General features: G+C 42.4%; 1 protein-coding gene across 7 annotated transcripts in view; it reads left to right on the plus strand.

Moving 5' to 3' along the window:
- The first annotated feature begins 45 nt into the window (after positions 1 to 45).
- Positions 46 to 21,934, plus strand: part of WDR4 (WDR4 tRNA N7-guanosine methyltransferase non-catalytic subunit) — a 35,032-nt gene continuing 13,143 nt past the window's right edge. Inside the window, exons 1-7 of one of the 7 annotated variants that reach the window (XM_077818066.1) lie at positions 46 to 283; positions 6,214 to 6,273; positions 8,890 to 9,036; positions 14,555 to 14,711; positions 15,342 to 15,454; positions 19,731 to 19,791; positions 21,787 to 21,885. In XM_077818066.1, coding sequence (XP_077674192.1) covers positions 6,227 to 6,273; positions 8,890 to 9,036; positions 14,555 to 14,711; positions 15,342 to 15,454; positions 19,731 to 19,791; positions 21,787 to 21,885 — 624 coding nt within the window. In that variant the 5' untranslated portion in view covers positions 46 to 283; positions 6,214 to 6,226. Of the gene's footprint in view, positions 284 to 3,954; positions 4,110 to 4,342; positions 4,424 to 6,213; positions 6,274 to 8,889; positions 9,037 to 14,554; positions 14,712 to 15,341; positions 15,455 to 19,730; positions 19,792 to 21,786; positions 21,886 to 21,934 lie in introns of those variants that run through there. The other 6 variants (XM_077818057.1, XM_077818074.1, XM_077818081.1 and 3 more) reach the window with 6 other exon arrangements.

Genomic DNA, 21,934 nt, shown 5'->3' on the forward strand with positions numbered 1-21,934 from the left:
CCTGGCCGGCAGCGTTCCGTCTGCCCCGCCCACCGCCACAGGAGCCAGCCCTATTCCTGCACTCGCTGGTGCTGGTGGCAGCGGCCTGCATGCATGATAGCCCCACATACGTGAGGAGCCCCCACTCCCTGTGAGGGGACCAGCCCCCCTCTCACAGCGGAGGAAGCTGAAGCACAGAGTGCAAGTGACGGTGACCTGCCCAAGAGCACGTCCAGCAAAACAGGAGAAGCGCTGGGGGAGCAGCAGGCAGGAGGAGTGCATACTCCAGCCTGGTTGCAGAGGGGTAGGTGGACTTCTGTCTCCGCTGCTGGGGTCATGACTTCACATCCCTGTGCTTCAGCCACAGGACTGTTCCATGTATAGTGCCAGTCCTGAAGCATCCAAAGAACGGGAGAGAAGGTTATAGCTATGATCTTTTGTAAAGACAAAGATTTTCCAACAAGACGTTGTTAGCTCTTTTCAATGCAGTTTTCTAAGGCCTCAATCCTGCAAAACAACAACTACTAAACAGAGAGCTTACTACTTCCAGTATTAAGTGTTGTGCAAGATTAGATTTTAATTTTGCAGGGAACCAGTATACTAGCAAGGAGCATGCCATATAATTAAATTTTCACTTGGAAATATGAACACAGTGCATAACAAAGTCTAAATAGCAACAACAGGTGAAGGTGCAGTGACATTTTAAAAATAGCTTAACTAGTTAGGTTTCAGAGTAGCAGCTGTGTTAGTCTGTATTCGCTGTAGCTCACAAACGCTTATGCTCAAATAAATGCGTTAGTCTCTAAGGTGCCACAAGTACTGATTTTCTTAACTAGTTAGTGATATTAGAAAAGCACTTTTAAACAGAGTGCCAAATGAAATAAGTATTAATAATTACTTTTTAGGACTATATGCACAGAATCAACCCCCTGAAGTATCCAGTGTTACCAGCTAGAATGAAAACAACAAGGAATCTTTGTGGCACCTTAGAGACTAGTAAATTTATTTGGGCATAAGCTTTCATGGGCTAGAACCCACTTAATCAGATGCATGGAGTGGAAAATACAGTAGCAGGTAAATATATATATATAGTACATGAAAAGATGGGAGTTGCCTTACCAAGTGGGGGGTTAGTCTAATGAGACAATAAGGGAGGAAAAATCACTTTTGTAGTGGTAACGAGGGTGACCCATTTGAAACAGTTGACAAGAAGGTGTGAGTAACTGTAGGGGGAAAACTACCACTCTGAAACCTATCTAGAATGATAATTTCTAACATTTATAGAACATACAGTAGGACTCCTTTTTCAAAACACTGTTCAAACATTAACTAATGAATTATCAGAGTACATGTTAAGTAAGTACACATTGTTATCCATATTTTACAAATGGGGAAACTGAACAATCAAGGCCATAAATTCTGTCTCAAAGTTCTCAGTATAGTTTGACAATTTACTTTCATGCAGGCTCCTGTGTGCACAGCTCTTTGTCGGATCAGAGCCTAAATTACTTGGCCCAGGACCTATGGCAAGTATGTGACAGACATAGGGTTTAGAACTCAGGAAAACTGCCTTCTTAGCCTTAGTTCATAACACTAAACTACACTGCCTTCTGAAACTTAGACTTAAATAAATTGTTACTTGCAGAGAAAAATCTAGGCATTGAAGTGTAGCAAATTTAGATTGAATCACTTTTAGTTTATATATTCATAGTATAATTTGTACTGATAATGATTAAAAAGCAGAAGCTTTAATTAAATCTTGACTTTCTATAAAGCTTTTCCCTATGAAAGTTATAATTTACAGACCAAAAGTAGAACACTTCTACAAACATCCATGTAGAAGTAATTTTACAGACATGAATTATCTCATTAACTTCAAACTACTCATATGCATAAATTTAAAGTGTCTGCAAAATCTGGGGTATTAGTCAATGTTTAAGGGACACTTAATTTGCATTTTTGATTAATTTAAACATATTCAGTGTTCTTATAGTATGTCCTGATAGTTTTTAAAAAAATCCTTTAGAACATATGAATATAGAGGTTTTCCTGTTCCTTTCTTTATATTTATCAGAAGGAAGCTTTGGTTGAGCATGAGACTCAGGATGCCAAACATCCTCAGGCTCACTCTTTATTCCCTCTTCTCTTTCTCTTTGTGCTGCTTGTTCTGTTTCAGCTGTCGTGTGACTGTTCTTGATGAGCACCCCTTGCAAAGCCCAGAGGAGGGAAAGCACCATTAACAAAGCAGTCTATTATTACTAAGTAATCACAAATGTGTTAAGGAGTTATTTTGCAATTTATTTAAAATTATTGCATATTATTCACATTTTGAGGACAAAGTTCAAAATATGGTATGGGAACACAAAGTCACACAAAACATACACCGCAGCTTATTGAAAACCCAACAATTGGATCATCTGATTTGGCTGCCAGCCACAAATGATAACAGTATAGAAGATAACCAGCAATTTGTGCTGAAGACAGCATCACAGAGAAGTTGGGAGTGTGTCTGCATTACATTCATGCAGGTAATGTATTCACATTCCACATTTTTGCAGGTATTTTCCTAATATTTTCTTTTTCAGTGATCTGCAAATCCCTGTCAGAACTCAGAGGAAATCTTTTCCCTAGCATTTTAAAAAAATACATTTCCCTCAATCTTATGACCTCTGCCTCTCTTTTCTGCCCTTTGTCCAAATTTGTCATTGGGTGCAAAAGCAGCCTTTGTAGATTGTATGGTTTTTAATTGCTCAAGTTATTAGAGAACACAAAAGTATTGAAAAGGGACATCAGGCAAAGGATTCAAATTTTTCAATAAACTTATTGCACATAATATAGCTGTGCCATTGTAGTTCTGTAGCACAGATGTTTGCTACATCAGTGGAAGGAGGTTTTCATTCCTCCTTTTTTAGTGGTGGTAGATAGCTCAATGGAAGATCTAGCCATGTCTGCACCAAGAAGTTAGGTCAACCTAACTATGCTGTACAGAGCATGAAATTTTTCACTGCCCTGAAAGATGTACTTAGAATCTAGTCTTAGATCAATCTAATTTTTAAGCAGAGACCAGGCCTTAGAGGTGTTACAGGCAGTAAGATCTCTGTAAGCACTTGGGGTTGTCCTTTGTTTGCTTTTGAAACCATGGATGAAAGATGACAGGTAACAGATTAGAACTGATCAAACAGAAATCTAGCTACTGATTCTGAAGGCCAGGAACCTCTTTGCCTCAACATTCAAACACATTTTCTATTTGGTCTTCTGTGCAGATCTTACTGTTTGAAACAACCTTCATCTTTCTGCCTCTCACTCTTTTCTAATTTCAACTAGGATCATCTTTTTCTTCCCTTGCCTACCCTTTTATAATTTATCTCCTGCTGCCACTATTTAACTCTAATAACCTAAAGCCTCTTGGGAATTTACAATGGGTATGACAGAAGCTACCCAAACTATCTGCAATTTATTACAGGACTGAGGCCTCCAGTTGCAATGTACTGAACAGGGATAGAACAAAAACAAAGTCTCAGCTGGGAGGGAGCAAATCCTATGTATTACACCACCTAGCACAAGGGGGTCCGGGTCCATGATTAAGGCTCCTAGGCGCTACAGAAATATAAATAAAAACACTCTTCAAAACACCCCTCCATGCCAGAGCTCTAATTCCACGGGTTGCACTACGGCCCAGATGCTGGCCTAGGAGCCGGGCGCGGCGGCTCAAAGAGGCTGCCGGGCGCCTGCGCACTAGAAAGGGGACCATGCTGGGATCAAAAAGGCGGAATCCTCGAGCTCCGCAGGAGCGCGGGAGGTAAGGAGGACTGCGTGTGTCCAGCGCGTGCTGCTCCCGAGCTGCCACCGGCCTCGCCCTTCTGTGCGCTACTGCGCAGGCGCCACCCCCGGGCCCCCACAGCAGAGGGGAGGTGTCCCCTGTACGTCACTAGCCAGCGCGCTTTGGGGTGTGACGTCCACGCTCCGCGTCGGCTACTCGGTCAACCGCGGCTGCGGGGGGCGCACGTGGGCGGCGCCCGCATGGAGACGGCGGCGGCCGGGGGTCGCGGCCCGGGGCTGGCGCTATGCGGAGCCCTGATGGCTGCCAGCGGCGGGAGCCGCTTCCTGGCTGCTCGCTACCAGGAGCCCAGGTCAGTGCGGGCCGCGGGGGCCTGGCGCTGCCCGGGGGAGACGGCGGCCGCCGGGCGGATGCTGAGCGCGGCTCGCCGTCCGGCAGCGCGAGAGCCCGACCCGGGCAAGGCTTGTCCCCTCCCCTTGGGGGGGGGGGGTGGGCGCGTGGAACGAGACGCGGCCTCCCGCTGCGCGTGTGCGTGGCGGGCTGGGGAGCCTGCGGGGCAACGTGTCCGGTCTTTAAACCCCACCCCGACCAATGAGATGTCTGCGTAAGGGCCTCCCCCTCTTCCCTGGGAGTTCAGGAGCAGCAGCCCTGCCCCCTTGGCTCCAGGTGGCCTTTCAGTCCCTTTAAAGCTAGCTGAGGGCCAGTTCCCGGCCCGAGTGCAGATGAACGTAGCTTTATTAACTGTGTGACTTTATTTGACTACCCTGTATGTTGCTTATTCTTACACCTTGCTAATTCTGAATATATCTGGGCATTGTTTAAAGGGATACTTGCTGACGTTACAGTAGCAGCTGCGTTAGTCTGTATCGTTAAAGAGGCTCCAGCCACTTGAAACTTAATCACTTTAAGAAGTTGGTTATCAGTACTGTCAGGTGTTAAAGTATCCTCTGACTCTGCTATTATTTTTGGTAGTTTTAGATCACACTGCATCTTAAATGTTTTTCTGCTGTTACTATGAGAGAGAGACTCCTACAACAGGGGAAATGGTGAAACTGATTATACACATGCTTCTCAGAGTAGCAGCCCTGTTAGTCTGTATTCGCAAAGAGAAAAGGAGTACTTGGGGCATCTTAGAGATTAACAAATTGTTAGACGTAATACCTAAAATTTGAGAAATTAGGGGGGAAATACTGCTTTTTCAGTTTAAGACACCAATCTGGCAAATACTTGAGCTCAGACTTAATTGGATAGACATGAATAGTACCCACTGAAGTCAGTGAAACTGATACATGTATCAGAGTATCAGCTGTGTTAGTCTGTATCAGCAAAAAGAAAAGAAGTACTTGTGGCACCTTAGAGACGAACACATTTCTTTGTTGTCATGCTCAAGGTACATCCCTAATCCTGCAAATACATACACTGCATGTATCATGAAAGCTTATGCTCAAAGAAATGTGTTCGTCTCTAAGGTGCCACAAGTACTACTTTTACTTTTGCGGATACAGACTAACATGGCTGCTACTCTGATACGTGTATATAATTAGTTTCACTGACTTCAGTGGGTATTATTCATGTCTATCCAATTAAGTCTGAGCTCAAGTATTTGCCGGATTGGTATCTAAAACTGAAAAAGCAGTATTTTCCCTCTAATTTCTCAAATTGTAGGTATTACTTCTAACTATGAAAGGTTAAAAATTCCTACTTACCTCTTTTTTAAAGTTGAAGGCATTTCTTTTAAAAGGCCCAAAATAAAATCTTGATAGGATTTAAACGTGTTCTGAATAAGTATTATCCATGCAACATTGTTACAATAACTACACCACTGGATTACCCAGCAACAATAGAGCCAGCATGCTTAGTTTGTTTGTGTGCTTATTACACCATCTTTCAGTAGAAGGATCTTCTCCCAAGGGCTACGCAGATAGCATAGCAAGATAAGGTAAACAAGCATGCACATGCTGGACAATGCAAGGCCTTGATTTCTCAATCTCCAGTCACAGGAGTATATGGATATTTGTTACACAAATTATTCATGTACAAAGAATAACATTTTAATCTTACCAGTCTTTATGATTCCTGGCAGCTTGCACAGAATGAGGTTATGCTTGTCACATTGATTTCTGGAATCACAGTAAATGCCAAAACAGAGATTCAAGAGCAGATGGCAAATACAATTGAGAGACTAGTAGAAGTGTAAAATTCAGTTTTTCACAGGAAAAAAAATCGCAGTTGCTTTCCTATCGACTAATGGCTTCTGGTTGGTTTGCATGTGGGATATGAGATGCCAGACTTCAACAACTGATGAGTAATCTGGGGATGCCTTTGAGGTGCCAGGGGATGTTGGCAGCGGAGGCAAGGAGACATAATAAAGTATATAACTATGGTGCATTACAAATGAATCAGCACCCTTCATGGGAAAACAGTGATTCTTTTTTTGTTAACCCTTTTATTTCCAGTGTTGATCTCTTCATGTATGACTGCATCACTGCAGGCAAGAAGTCTCAAGAAGACAGAGGGTGAGAGATTTTGTATAAACTCTTTACTACCTTTTCAGAGGGTGGATCACTTCCTCTGATGATGTGGTGTCAAGTAGAATAAAGTGAATAAATTAGGAATGCCTAGTGATGTGAGATGACTGGCTTAATTTCTAGTTGTGTGTCATCTGTTTTGTTAACTTATGTATTTTGAGTCTTACTCTTGCTTAGAGTGGGTATGATGGTGAAAGATTGTTTAGAAGGAACATGGGCAACTTAATCAGTGCTTCTATGTGATTTTATCTAAACCAGGGATCAGCAGCGTTTGGCATGCGTCCCGTCAGGGAAATCTCCTGGTGGGCTGGGACGGTTTGATTACCTGTAGCATCTGCAGGTTTGGCCGATCGCAGCTCCCACTGGCCGCAGTTTGCCGTTCCGGGCCAATGGGGGCTGCAGGAAGTGGTGTGGGCCAAGGGATGTGCGTGCCAAAGGTTGCTGACCCCTGATTTAAACTTACAAGAATTGAAAAGAAATTAGGGTGGGGGAGAAATCTATCTTTTGGTTGTACTTGGAGCATTGGACAGTACTTTACCTATAGTCAGTTCTGATGTTTCCCCTGCTTAGATTTTGATCCAACATCAAGGTCTGCCAGCACAGACCTCAGCACACATGTAAGCAGATATTGATGCAGGACTGGACCCCAGTCTGTTTCCTCTTGTTGGTTTCAGTCTTTTCCACAGAAACAGGAGAGAGAAACTTTCAAAATAGGAAAACCTGATTATAAAACTACAAAAACGTAGGTAGATATTTAAGTGCAGGTACAGTACTTCAAAGTCCTATTTTAATATTAGATTTCTGGTTGACTATATCCCTCTAGATATTGTTTTAATTATTTGCTTTTGAATATGTGGAATTTAGATCTAACTTTCTAGATTTAGTTTAGGTGTTAGGGCAGTCAAGCAATTAAAAAAAATTAATCGTGATTAATCGTGTGATTAATCGCGCTGTTAAACAATAATAGAATACCATTTATTTAAGTATTTTTGGATGTTTTCTACATTTTCAAATATATTGATTTTAATTACAACACAAGAATACAGAATGTACAGTGCTCACTTTATATTTTTATTAAAAATATTTGCACTGTAAAAAAAACAAAAGAAACAGTATTTTCCAGTTCCCCCATTACAAGTACTGTAGTGCACTCTCTTTATCATGAAAGTGCAACTTACAAATGTAGATTTTTGTTGTTGTTGTTATATAACTGCACTGAAAAACAAGAGTGCAAAACTTTAGAGCCTACAAGTTTACTCAGTCCTACTTCTTGTTCAGCTAATAGCTAAGACAAACACGTTTGTCTACATTTTGGGGGATATAATGCTGCCTGCTTCTTATTTACAGCGTCACCTGAAAGTGAGAACAGGCGTTCGCATGGCACTGTCATAGCCGGCATCGCACAATATTTCCATGCCAGAAATGCTAAAGATTTGTATGTCCTGTTATGCTTCAACCACCATTCCAGAGGACATGCGTCCATGCTGATGACAGGTTCTGCTCAATAACTATTCAAAACAGTGTGAACCAATGCATGTTCATTTTCATCATCTGAATCAGATGCCACTGGTAGAAGACTGATTTTCTTTTTTGGTGGTTCGGGTTCTGTAGTTTCTGCATCGGAGTATTGCTCTTTTAAGACTTCTGAAAGCATTCTCCACATCTTGTCCCTCTCAAATTTTGGAAGGCACCTCAGATTCTTAAACCCTGGGTCCAGTGCTGTAGCTATTTTTAGAAATCTCACATTGGTACCTTCTTTGTGTTTTGTCACATCTGCAGTGAAAGTGTTCCTAAATTGAACAACATGTGCTGGGTCATCATCCGAGACCGTTATAATATGAAACATGGCAGAAAGTGGGTAAAACAGAGCAGGAGGTATATACAATTCACCCCAAGGAGTTCAGTAACAAATTTAATTAACTCATTATTTTTTTAATGAGCGTCATCAGCATGGAAGCTGGAATGGTGGCTGAAGCATGAAGGGGCATATGAATCATTTTGTAGCCAGCATTGCAAGGTATTTACGTGCCAGATATGCTAAAGTGCTATGCGAATGCTTGTTCTCACTTTCAGGTGACACTGTAAATAAGAAGCAGGCAGTATTATCTCCCGTAAATGTAAACAAACTCGTTTGTCTTAGCAGTTGGCTGAACAAGAAGTAGGACTGAGTGGACTTGAAAGCTCTAAAGTTTTACCTTGTTTTGTTTTTCAGTGCAGTTATGTAACAGAAAAAAAAATCTACATTTGTAAGTTGCACTTTCGTGATAAAGAGATTGCACTACAGTACTTGTATTAGGTGAATTGAAAAAGATTATTTCTTTTGGTTTTTTACAGTGCAAATACTTGTATTCAAAAAGAAATATAAAGTGAGCACTGTATATTTTGAATTCTGTGTTGGAATTGAAGCCAATATATTTGAAAATGTAGAAAAACATTCAAAAATATTGAATACATTTCAATTTGGATTCTGTTGTTTAACTATGATTAAAACTGCGATTAGTCGCGATTAACGCTGTTGGCATTTTGATGACAAGTTTCTCTTTTAAGTAAATGTTTAAAGCTGTCTGTTCATGAACAGACAATTTTCTGCTTTCTGTATTTTAGACAGGATGAACAGCCAGGAGTTAAAGCAAGTGATGATATTCTTGCTTTTGCCTTCTCCTCATCAGGAGGCTATTTTGCTTTGACTGATGACAACAAACGTCTGGTTCTTTTTCGTACTAAGCCTTGCTGGGAATGCCTGAGTGTCAGGTAAGGAAGCAGGATATTGAGTGTCTGTGTATTATAAATTGGAATGACTGCTGATATTTACAGTGTTAAAATGGCAGGATTTGGAGCACAGCTGTTTGTTACTACTGGCTTCTCCTTCTTTCCTCTAACTTGCTTGAGTGAATTTAATGCTGGTGGAACTGAGGGGCCAATGTTAAGAGGTTAAGCTGGAAATGGTGTCTGTACTCTACAAGCTTCCCTCTAAAAGTTTTCAGTTTTCCTCCATTTTGACTTTCATCCTTTTTTTTTCTGCAAAAGCCCATTAAAATGTGTACACCTCACTAGCTTTGGGAAGGCAAGCTTTTGGCCAAGGATATAAGAAGAAAAATCTCTTCACTTGTTACAAAAAGTATCTTTTGGATATTTAAAAACTGAGCCCCTCTCTGCTCTGTGTGAACACTAAACCTTAAAGAACCACACACTCATTAACCTGAGCACTACTCCAGCTACCGACGTAATCCAAGATAGGTTTGCGGGAAAGACGATGTTAGGGAGCTTCTGGAGGCTGTTCTAAAAATCTGTCCTTATGTACAAGTTATGCATTGCATGCCTTCTCTTCTCTAACCCCCTCCTTTTGAAAGAAGTACAATCTCTTGCTGTCCACTAGAGGTCCTCCTGTAATAAATCTTTCTCTGCTGATTGTGATAGTTTTCAATATGAAGACACAGTAGGACTTTTCAAAAGCAAAGTCTTGGCAAATGAAGTTTCCACTTACATTGATCTCTGAAGAATACTAGATGCTTATCCCATCTACAGAGCAGAATGGAACTGTATTATTGGATTCCCCCTTCAGTTCTACCTGTGGTGATGATGGACCTTGGTGTTTTGCCCAGTGTCATATAGGAAGTCTGAAGCAGATCTAGAAATAGAAAGGAACTCCCATTATAGTGCTTTAACCTCAAGGTCATCCTTCTTTTCTTGTGATTAGGGTTATATGCACCCTAATAAATTAAAGTAACATCAGCTTGCAACAAAAAACAACCTTATAAAGCATTGAAGTAGTTTCAAGTATTACATCTGCCCTCGAGTCCCCTGCTATTGAGTCGACCTTGAGTCCGCCCCGAATCCAACTTCCTGTCTTCTGACAACCACGTTTTCCCATTTTAAAAATGTTTGTTCTCTCTTGCTGCGTTGGAGACCTACGCAAAGAAAAGGAGAAATGGAATAATTGCATGGTGCATTCATGTACACAGGTAAATAAACAATGCTCTAATCTCTTTTGGTCAGTCTTATAAAAAGTAAATGTACACATTAAAAATTGAGAAGTGATAAGTTGATGAGCTCCTGCATCACTTTCTGATCAGTACTTTTTCACTGTGGAAAACCATGGTCACAGATATCTAATTAGCATCTCAGGGTATGTCTACACTGCGATTTAAAAAACCCGCAGCTGGCCTGTGCCAGCCGACTTAGGCTCATGGGGCTCGAGCTAAGGGGCTGTTTATATTTTGGTATAAACATTTGGGCTCCAGCTGCAGCCTGAGCTGTGGGACCCTCACACCTCGGGGCGCCAGCCTGAGCCCGAACCTCTACACTCCAATTACACACAGCCCCTTAGCCTAAGCTCTCTGAGCCCGAGTCAGCTGGCATGGGCCAGCCGTGGATTTTTAATTGTAGTGTAAATATACCTTCAGAATGTGTGACTTTGTTGCTGGCCACATAATTCTGCAGTTTTAGATCACGTTTTACTGCACGAAATTTGACAGGACTGCGTGCCCCTGCTCTGCAACTGGAGCTGGCTGAAACCAGAACCCTGCAGCTCCAGCCCTGTGACTTCCACTGGGGGCTGCAGCCGGGGCTGTGCGCCCCAGCTCCGTGGCATCCTAGGCTTGGCGGGGACCGCAACTGGGGCCGCATGCCTCAGCCCCACAGCGCCCCTCATCTGGTGGGGGCTGCAGCAGGGGGCCACACACCCCTCACCTAGTGGGAACTGCAGAATGGGGCCACACACCCCTCGCCTGGTGGGGGCTGCAGCCAGGGCTTGGCGGGGGCTGCACATCCCTGTCCTGCAACTGCAGGGGAGCAGGGGCTGTGTGTGGCCATGGCAAGCAGCATCCTCCCCTTCCCCCCCCCACTCCATTCCTCCCCCTACCTAGCCCTGCCCCCTGGTTATTTTTAGTAAAGTAATGGACAGGTCATGGGCTCCGTGAATTTTTGTTTATTGCCTATGACCTGTTTGTGACTTTTACTAAAAATAACCATGATAAAATCTTAACCTTAATCATAATCACAAACTATTGATCCTGTATTGGCTTAAGTGGCTATCAGCTGTTGCAAGGGAAACTCTGAACTTAAATCCTAGTGACTAAGTGTACTACAAGTGCATAGCTGAGCCCTTGTCTTATTTCTTGCAAATCTCCATAAGAACCTCATAAGGTGCAAAAGGATGAGGGAGTCTGCTATGTGTAAGGTTCATCTGAGTCTGCTCCCTTCTGTGCACCTTAAGAGCTGCAAAGCTGGGGATGATGCAAATTTATCTAGCTATGATGTTCCTAAGGCTCACATCAGAGGGGCTTCCTCTTGCAGTAAGATGCATGAGACAGGGTGTTCTGGTGGTGGCTAGCCAAATAGCACCAGTACATGGAATTTACACGTTATTGACAAGATACTGAAAATCAGAAGAGCTTCCAAGTCTCCCTCCCCATAGTTTTTATGCACGTTTTGTTCGTGTGTTTTTTATTTTATATTAGGCAAGTCTATCCAATTTTATTTGGAAAATAAGAATGGCCATACTGGGTCAGACCAATGGTCCATCTAACCCAGTAACCTGTCTTCCAACAGTGGCCAATGCTAGTTGCTTCAAAAGGAATGAACAGAACAGGGCAATCCTCAAGTGATCCATCCCCTGTTGTCCAGTCCCAGCTTCTGGCAGTCAGAAGTTTAGGGATACCTAGAGCATTGAGGTTGCCTCCCTGACCATCTTGGCTAACAAGTTCCACAGGTTGATTGTGTGAAGAAGTACTTCCTTTTTGTTTGTTTTTTAAACCTGCTACCTGTTAATTTCATTGGTTCCTCTATTATGTGAAGGGATAAATAAATGAAGCTTCCTTATTCACTTTCTTCATATCATTCATGGTTTGGTAGACATCCATCATATCCCTCCTTGGTCGTCTTTTCTCCAGGTTGAATAGTCCCAGCCCTTTTAATCTCTCCGCATATGGAACAGTTTCCATACCCTTAATCATTTTTGTTGCCCTTCTCTGTATCTTTTTCCATTTATAATATATCTCTTTTTGAGATGGGGTGAATAGAACTGCAGGCAATATTCAAGCTGTGAGCATACCATGGATTTATATAGTGGCACTTTGAAAGTTACTCTCTTGTTATCTATTCCTTTCCTTTTGGTTCCTAAGATTCTGCCTTTTCTGACTGCCGCTGCACAGTGAGCAGATGTTTTTGGAGAACTACCCCAATGACTCTACAATCTCTTTCTTGAGTGGTAACAGCTAATTTAGACCCCATCATTTTGTATGTATAGTTAGGATTATGTTTTCCAATATGCATTACTTTGCATTTATCAATATTGAATTTCATTTACCATTTTGTTGCTCAGTCACCCAGTTTTGTGAGATGCCTTTGGAGAACATTAAGCCTGCATAGTTAAACAAGGAAGTCAGGAAATGCCAAAATTAGGTTTACACATACAACGTTCAGTATGCCCCTTCATACACGTGCGTTACAATAGTCATACATGGTCATTCCAATTCACTAAATGCCCCAATAACAATTATGTGGGTGAAACCAAAGTATCGCTATTCTCTCAAATGAAATCTCAAAGAAAAATAATAAAAGATGAACACACCATTTCACCTGTAGGTGAACACATCACAAAACGATCATTCTGTATTTGACCTCTCCGTCCTCATCCTCAAAGGAAACCTGCACAACACTTTCAAAAGACGAGCCTGAGAGCTTAATAACTTTAGTAGACACTAACAATTACGGTCTTAGTAAAGACATTGGATTTATGGTTTATTACAACAAACTGTAACCCACTAATCCTCCTTTTTTTTGGTCCTATGACTGCAGAGGTGTTAACAGGCCACTTCAGCTTGATGTTCTCTTACAATATGTGTTAACTACTTACTGTAAACAATCTGTTCCACTATTCTATTTAGCTGTGACACCGAGACCTTTTCCAGACATGAAGAAGATAGCTCAAAAGCTTGTCTCTTTCACCAACAGAAGTTGGTCCAAAAAACTATGACCTCATCCACCTTATGTCTCTGATCATACTGAATGTGGTTGCAATATCTGTCACAGTATCTGTGGGGACTATATCATATTAAATTTATGAATGTTCTGTGTATCACTAGGCAAAGAATTGTGTTCAACTCCACCTGGGAGGGTTTCCACAGCTCTTTCTGGAACTAAAAACAGCATGTGTGGGGGTGGGGGGGAGGCATAGTAGTATAGAAAGGAGTGATAACTGCCGTCCCTTGGACTGTAAACAGCTGCAGAGAAGTGTCTCCCTCTGGGGTGGTTTGCATATATTGCTTCAAACAGGTATCATAGTCCCAAGGGGAAAAGTGTTTTTTATATAAAAGGCTGAGTTTAAACAGACTCAGGGGACTTCTTTTTGACTCAAATGACCTTTGGTCCAAAGGGTGACCCAACCTGCTGGAGTGTTAGACTGGAACCTACTGGGGTCTCCATAGGACTGATGGGTGATCTCAGGTAAGTTTTTAGTATGTATGTAGGTGTTTTGTAGTATGCATGTAGTAGTAGTGTGGTCACTGCTGGCTTATGCTGGTCGTAGCCTTTGGAGAGAAAGCAAAGCACAGGGGCTGACCTGAGAGCTTGTCTGTAGTGAAGTTGCTACTATGCCAATAGGAGAGCTCCTCCCGTCAACGTAGTTAATCCACCTCCACGAGAGGCAGTAACTGTGTCAGTGGGAGAAGCCATCTACACAGGGGGTTAAGTTGGTAGAACTATGGCACTCAAAGCTGTGGATTTTTCACACCTGCTTGACGTAATTCTACCAATATAGGTCTGTAGTGTAGACCTGGCCTCACTCAGACCTGCTTGCTGGGTAGAATTGCAGTGAACAGCAACCTAAAGCTCTGATATGGAAAAAGGAGGGACATGGGTTTCTGCTCAGAGAGGTAAAGACTAGAGGCCTGAGACTTGGGGGGACATTTCTGGAACGGACCAGTGGTTAAAGATGCTGTTATCTTGAAACTGTGATGTTGGTGGTAGTGTGGTGAGATCTATGGCAGTGTGAACTGGTGAGTGCCAACTGCAGTGAAAGCAAATGCTGTAGGAAAGGAATAGTGAAAAGAGAGAAGAAAATGAGTTGTGAACAGCTGAAGAATGCTCAGAAGCTGATCTTGTGTGCACAGCAGGGATGGACTTTTTCTGATCGGAAGAAATCTGAGTTGGTGGCCATGCTGCACTCTTATGACTCAAGAGGAAGAGGTACCTGCCCCAAACAGGGACCGAAAGGCCATGTCAAAATTTCTGAATATCTCTAATCATGACCATTTTTTTTTTCTTTCAGATCTGTTGTTAGAAGATGCACGTCTCTGATTATTACAGCTGCAGAGGATAAGATTCTGGTTGCAGACAAGTCTGGTGACGTTTATTCTTATTCAATAACAGAACCACAAAAAGCAGGAAAGGTTGAGCTTGGGCACTTGTCCCTGCTCTTGGATGTGGTATGTATGTTTATTAACTGGGTTTTCACGCAACCTGTTTCTTTTCCCTTAAAGAAGTTTTAGCATTATGTTATTCATGTGCCAAGTTCATGACTTTCAAAAAAACCTCATTTCTTTGTGTAAGCTAGACTGAAAAACAGCACCTTTTCCCCCTCTGAGTTCTTATCAGAACACAAACGCAAGAGGCAGGGAGAACAGTTTGCAGAGAGAATGCAGTGAGTAGATCTTCCGTTAGTGTAATTTTTAAGAGCTCTTGTTTTTGTTATGGAATCATAGAACTTAGATGCAATTCACTTATGAGGTTTTCCAGTCTAGCCTGTCAATGTGGCACTGCAATATTTTAGTGCTTAGTCCATTTTTAAATGCAACAAGGCTTCCTTTGTGTGCCTTCTGGAGGTTATTGGCTTTGATAAACTCAACAATATTCCTGCCTTCGGCTACTGCTTCTTTACTACTTAGCAAAAAGGCTCGGGGCTTGCATTCTAAATGTAAATTGTGGCTTTCTGCTTGCACGATACGTTCAAAATCATGAAACTAGTGTATTTGGATTTATTGCTTAATCATTAGTTATAAAGCAGCACATCCAGAGACATCCTGAGCTGTCTGTGCTGTGTGCTTATTTTGTGCCAGGCGCTGAGTCCTGATGACCAGTATATCCTAACTGCGGACAGAGATGAGAAGATTCGAGTCAGTTTGACTAGAGCACCACATAACATCGTATCTTTCTGTCTGGGGCACAGAGAGTAAGTTTGTGGAGCTGTCCACTGTGTTTAAGGGCTGGCTAGAGGAGAGGGGTTTCTGTCTGGAGCAATAGCTAGATTCTGGACTAAAGAAACTCCCCACGCTGTAGTGTTTTAGTCCAGGATACAGTTATAACTTAGTTTGTGGCAAGGACCATCTTTTTGTTGTGTGTTTGTGCAGCACCTAGCACAATGGGGTCCTGGTCCATGACTAGGGCTCCTAAGGAGCTACAGCAATACGTATAATAACTGAATCAATATACAAGACAGAACATAGGGGGAGCTCACTGTAGGGAGAAGAGGATATAAACAGGGTTTAAAGCAAGAGAGGGGGAAGCACAAAGCACAAGAGATTACAAGAGGGGAAGCACAAAGTAAAAGAGATTACAGGGAGCACATCTCCCTCTCCCTTGTTTAAAAGCAAAGGGAGAGTGCTCGTTCCTTTCCCTGATCTCCTCATTGAGTGTTGAGGTTAGGGACATGGGTATCTGAAGAGGAGAGAGCAGCAGAAGAAAGTGGTGCTTGGTTGGAGAGATTTTAGGGCTCCAATCCTTGCTATCTATTGGTGTCACAACAGTAGCATTAGATAGGGGACTTCCAATTAGGGCACTTTCTCTTCCCCTATCACCTTGTTTAGCTTACAGGAAGATTTGTGCTCCCTGCCCCAGCATCCCCTCTCCAGTCAGGAGGGAAGATAAATATCTGAATAGATTTTTATGGAAAACCTTCTGATATGCAGGAAATTGCAGTGGTATTTCAAAGCTTTCTGCAGAACATACTGCCTTCCCATTTAGATTTGTTTTGACATTAACATATGTTCTCCATCATGGTCAATAGAGGTTCTCCATTATTCTGGCCTTCGTAGGCATAGTACAGTGAGCACCAGAGAAATGCCCCTGCATAGCATTGCACTATGTCGTGTGCAACACACTAACTTCTGCTTGTCTGGCTCTGGTGCTACTTACACACATGTTTTCAGATGTTTTTCTTCACTTGTTCCCATTCACATGCAATGAGGCATCAACGCACATCATCAGGAACAGGAGTTAAAGGAGAGTTAGGAGAGTGGTGCTCTATTGGATATGCTGCAGTCACCTTAGCCCAGTCTAATTTAACTACAGTGGAGTCGCATCCTACGCGGATTTAACTTATGCAAATTCAACTATACGCGCTCGGTAAAAAAAAAGAGAGAGAAAGAAAAATAACAATTTAAGTAGTGCAGGCTGAGAGGGGCCGGCAGCAGGTATCCCAGCCTGGCAGCAGGGTGAGCGGCTCAGCCCGCTTGCCAGTCTGGGGTTCCGTCTGCTGGCTCCTGCCGCTGGGGTCCCAGCCGCTGGCCCCGCTTAGCCCGTTGCTGGCTGAGTGAATGGAACCCCAGGCCGGCAGCGGGCTCAGTGCGGCTGGCAGCCGGGACCCCAGGCCGGCAGCGAGCTGAGAGGCTCATCCCGCTGCCAGTCTGGGGTTCATAGATAGATTCATAGATATTAAGGTCAGAAGGGACCATTATAATGATCCAGTCTGACCTCCTGCACAATGCAGGCCACAGAATCTCACCCACCCACTCCTGCAATAAACCTCTCACCTATGTCTGAGCTATTGAAGTCATCAAATCATGGTTTAAAGACTTCAAGGAGCAGAGAATCCTGTTGGAAGTGACCCGTGCCCCATGCTACAGAGGAAGGCAAAAAACCTCCAGGGCCTCTTCTAATCTTCCCTGGAGGAAAATTCCTTCCTGACCCCAAATACGGCGATCAGTTGAACCCTGAGCATATGGGCAAGATTCACTAGCCAGATACCCAGGAAAGAATTCTCTGTAGTAACTCAGATCCCACCCCATCTAACATCCCATCACAGGCCATTGGGCCTATTTACCATGAATATTTAAAGATCAATTAATTGCCAAAATCATGTTATCACCATCATACCATCTCCTCCATAAACTTACCGAGTTTAATCTTAAAGCCAGATAGGTCTTTTGCCCCCACTGCTTCCCTTGGAAGTCTATTCCAAAACTTCACTCCTCTGATGGTTAGAAACTTTCGTCTAATTTCAAGTCTAAACTTCCTGATGACCAGTTTATATCCATTTGTTCTTGTGTCCACATTGGTACTGAGCTTAAATAATTCCATCCCCTGGCTCCTGGCAGCCGGGATCCTGGCCGCCGGCCCTGCTCAGCCCACTGCCGGCCTGTGGTTCTGTTCACCCAGGCTGGCAGGAGGCTGAGCGGGGCTGGCGGCCGGGACCCTGACTGGCAAGGGGCCGGTGGCCGGGACCTCAGACCAGCAGCAGGCTGAGCGGGGCCGGCGGCTGGGACCCCAGACCGGCAGCGGGCTGCGTGGCTCAGCCCGCTGTCAGTCTGGGGTTCTGTCCGTTGGCTCCTGGCAGCTGGGATCCTGGCCACCGGCCCCTCTCAACCCACTGCCAGTCTGGGGTTCTGTCTGCCGGCTCCTGCCACGGGGGTCCCAGCCACCGGCCCTGCTCAGCCCGCTGCTGGCTGAGTGAACGGAACCCCAGGCCGGCAGTGGGCTCAGCGCAGCTGGTGGCCGGTCTGGGGTTCCGTCTGCTGGCTCCTGGCAGCTGCGATCCTGGCTGCTGGCCCTGCTCAGCCCACTGCCGGCCTGGGGTTCTGCTCACCCAGGCCGGCAGGGGGCTGAGCGGGGCCAGAGGCCGGGACCCGCAGCATGCCATTAAAAATCGGCTCATGTGCCAACTTTGGTACACATGCTGTAGGTTGCCAACCCCTATTCTAGTGTATACTGTACTTTATGGGTGATTTAAGGGATTTTCAAGGGATATTTTGACTATACACAATTTTCGTCTTACATGTTGACCTTAGAACCTAACCCCCGCGTAAGATGTGACTCCACTGTACTGAAAAGTTTTAATAAAGTGCTAACAATACAGTTAAATAAGATATTTAAATATCTTATTAATACGAATGTTAATTAATATCACATTTGACTGTCGGGAATTTATCCGCATAGATTTTAGACATTTCTTTGGAAGCTGCATAATTTTTAAATTAGTGTCAAAGATCTTAAATAGCCTTTGAACTCAAGGCTTTTGTTGTGTATTTACATTGTTGTGTTTGATCTCTGCTTATTGTATTAACAGTTGTATCTTTAATGAACATAAGAGTTTTGATCAAAAAAGACATTGCCTGTAAGTGGGGGCTAGTGTGCCTGGACAAACAACTCTATTAACAATTCCACAATAGAAAGGCACTTAACACAATTGGCGCACACACTTCTAAAAATTCATTATTTAAATATGATAATGAATCAGATGGGGATTCAGTGCTTTTCTCACTTGAGTTCTCCTGTTTTTGAATGGTGTGTATTTTTATTTAAATTTATTTTTGTAATTGAAATTGCAGCATTATGCCTCCATGCACCTGCAGTTACTGCTTTGTAACTAGCAAAATTCACTTGATATTTTAATTGACTTTAAATTGTTTATTTTCAGAAGCGAGAATTCCCCCTTTAAAAACAAAAAACAAAAGCAAAACTCACACGTATGTTCTAACCTGTGCAGTGCATTGACGGCAGCGTTTTACGTTAGTGCATATGACCCCTGGGTTAGTGAGGAACTCTGGAAGTTCTTTGTGGATTCATAAGGACCCTAAGGGGTATCCTGGTGGAAGTTGCAGTATTATAAGCTCCTTAATGTTACTGGGATTCCTAACTGGATGCAGCTAATCCTAGAAAGGACAGTGGGGAAATAGTTAAATGGATTGGTTGCCCTAAAATTGAGTAGATGGTGCCTTGGATGGTCCCCAGCTGCTATGAGGGAACCCTCATGCGCTGATGCTCTGACTTCACTAATTAAAAACAAAATCTATATTGATGTATGTGGGTTTTTTTTAATTTTGTTTATAATTGATCCATGAGCATGATATAAATCTATTTGTAAATCTAATTCTGTGTGCATATTCTGATCTAAATGACTAAAAACATATTCACACAAGCAGCACTGTCTTCCCCAGTTAAAAGGGGATCAATAGAATTCCTAGAATTCAATAAAGTAAGCACTTCTTGTATTATGTGGAATATTTTTCCAGGAATATTAGTAATATGATGAATATACTATCTCTGTCTGCCAGTTAGTCTGAGGGGGAAAAGCTACCTTTTTTTCCTGTAACTTACGTCTTTCTATTGCCTTCTTAAAATATACATAATGGATGACAGTGTAACCTTAAAATATGCTTACTATTATATAGGTACTCTGTTTACACTGACACAACACATAAATGTTGAACTCTTAACTTTTTTCCCTTTAGGTTTGTAAGCAGAATATTTGTAATACCAAACTATCCAGATCTTATGCTATCAGCTTCTGGGGTATGTATTCTGGTCCTTTGAAAAAAGTGAGAGTCTTATGAGTCAGACTTCAGTTGTCTGCTTGTTTTGCAAGGATTTGGTTTCTGTAGAGGTGGAAGACTTGCATTCAGTTCCACTCCCACCAAGATTCTACTCTGGGTTTGATCTTTCTATTGTTAGTAAGATAGCGGTGATATGATCTCCGTTTACAGTAATGCCAATTGCTTATTAGGGAAAACATACTTAGTTCTTAGTCCCCAGACAAGAACTGAAATTGACATTTCTAATGATGGAAGCACTTTCACCATAACAGTTTTTTAATTAAAAGCGGAACTCGACTAACTCATAGAAATGTCAGGAATGCTCTGCAAGTTACTGAATGCTGTGAACAGTGTAGTGACCTAAAATGTATTGAAATACTCATCTCGGTGTAGTACTGAGGTTTGGGATGGAGGAAATATTGGCCTATCTGAATTTGGTTGTAATTATGGTTAGCTGTCTCCATATTAGCTGGCTCTATATCCTACTCTGAGTAGGAATCGCATTCAAAGATGAGCACTGAGCGTTCTGAAGTGCTAAATGACAGTATCTAGAAGGTCCAATGGAACATGTTAAGCCTACTTTTAGTTTAAATTTAATCTTAATGTATAGTCATATGCATTTTAAATATTGTTAATTTTCAATATTACTACCCTTTTTCTTGTTGCCATTGGTCTCCACTTTTAGTGTGACTCACCTTTGTTTCCTATCCACTTCTTTCTTTTTTTCTTTCTTTCTTTCACTTCTGAGGTTTTATTCTTCATAGAGATTTTAAAAAAAAGCTGTACTGTACTTTTGTGTTCAGCTTCTGTGCACTCAAGGTTTCTCTGTTCCAAGGCTTCTTTCTGTGAGGTTGTAGCATCATCTTAATCTGTGCATTTTTCTTGCTTTTCACATCATTTCTAGTTCTTTGGGATGGTGAAATCACACAGTCCTCACCAATTCTTCAGGATTAACTCTTGCTTGAGAGTACTGACAAATTAATTATCAAGGGTCTATTCAACAATGTAGGTAGATTAAACATTGGGTGGACCAGCCAGCCATGATAGTTAATGTCCCTCTAACAATTAATAAGCATTAAAATCCTGGATATTTTTAGATGAACTAACGTGTTTGAAGTCTTAATCAAACTTCTCCTCCTTGCAAGACTTTCTGAATTGTAAGTCATGTGGTTGTAGAAAGAGCAAGAGTTGTTTTTATCAGTAGCACCACATGACAACTCCAGACCCAGAAAGAATGAACAATTGGAGGTGATTCCAGTCCTCTGAGAGGGGAAACAATATTCTCTATTAATGTGTATGCAGCTCAAACCTCACTAATGGAACTGCACAAGGGGGGAGAATACACTCTAGAACTGAAGTCTGTAATGTTGTGGTAACTGTGATATCTTTTTATTTGATTTCTTCCTATTGCATGCCCACAGGTTCTGTATTTTGTTCCCACGCAGTATCTCTCTGAGCAATTTCCGTGTTAGCCCCTGGCTTTATTTCGTTCATAGGGAGGCAACTTCAGTGATATTTCCCAGAACAGAGTTTAATCTCAAAGATAACTAAGTTCATTGAGGGCTTTCTTCGTCACTACATTTATAATCCAAAGGATTCGGGTACTGTACGAGGGTGGGTGAGGGAAAGAGCAACCTAAGAGGAGTGCCATTAAGATGGTGAGTGCGTAGCACACTTACTGTTGTGCTATTTACGAGATGCTCAAAATCCACTCATCCAGCAACCTAATTTCCACTACAAAGAAAAATAACTTTTTTCTTTGATTGAATAACTTAGAATTGAGCTGAATTATGTTTTCATTAAAATGCCTTCATCTGCAATTTGAGAACATTTAACTAGTTTCTTTGAGGGTTTAGAATCTCATGCATGAAGTATCTCGAGGAGAAGTATGATTTAGCTAGCTTCTGAAGACCATGACTGGCTTCTCTGTGCCAGTGATTTGTGTTAACCAGCCCGTCCATTTGAATTTATTCAGGATTGTACTCTGAGACTTTGGGAATACAAAAGTGGGAAAGAAGTGCACTGCTGTCATCTAAACAGTTTGAATAAGACTGAGGCAACCAACAATGACAAGGTATGGGTATGTGATGAGTTGTGTGTGCTCCTGCTTTCATTGTGCTCCT

The sequence above is a fragment of the Eretmochelys imbricata genome, chromosome 1 (genome assembly GCF_965152235.1).
Source record: "Eretmochelys imbricata isolate rEreImb1 chromosome 1, rEreImb1.hap1, whole genome shotgun sequence".
NCBI classification, from domain to species: Eukaryota; Metazoa; Chordata; order Testudines; family Cheloniidae; genus Eretmochelys; species Eretmochelys imbricata.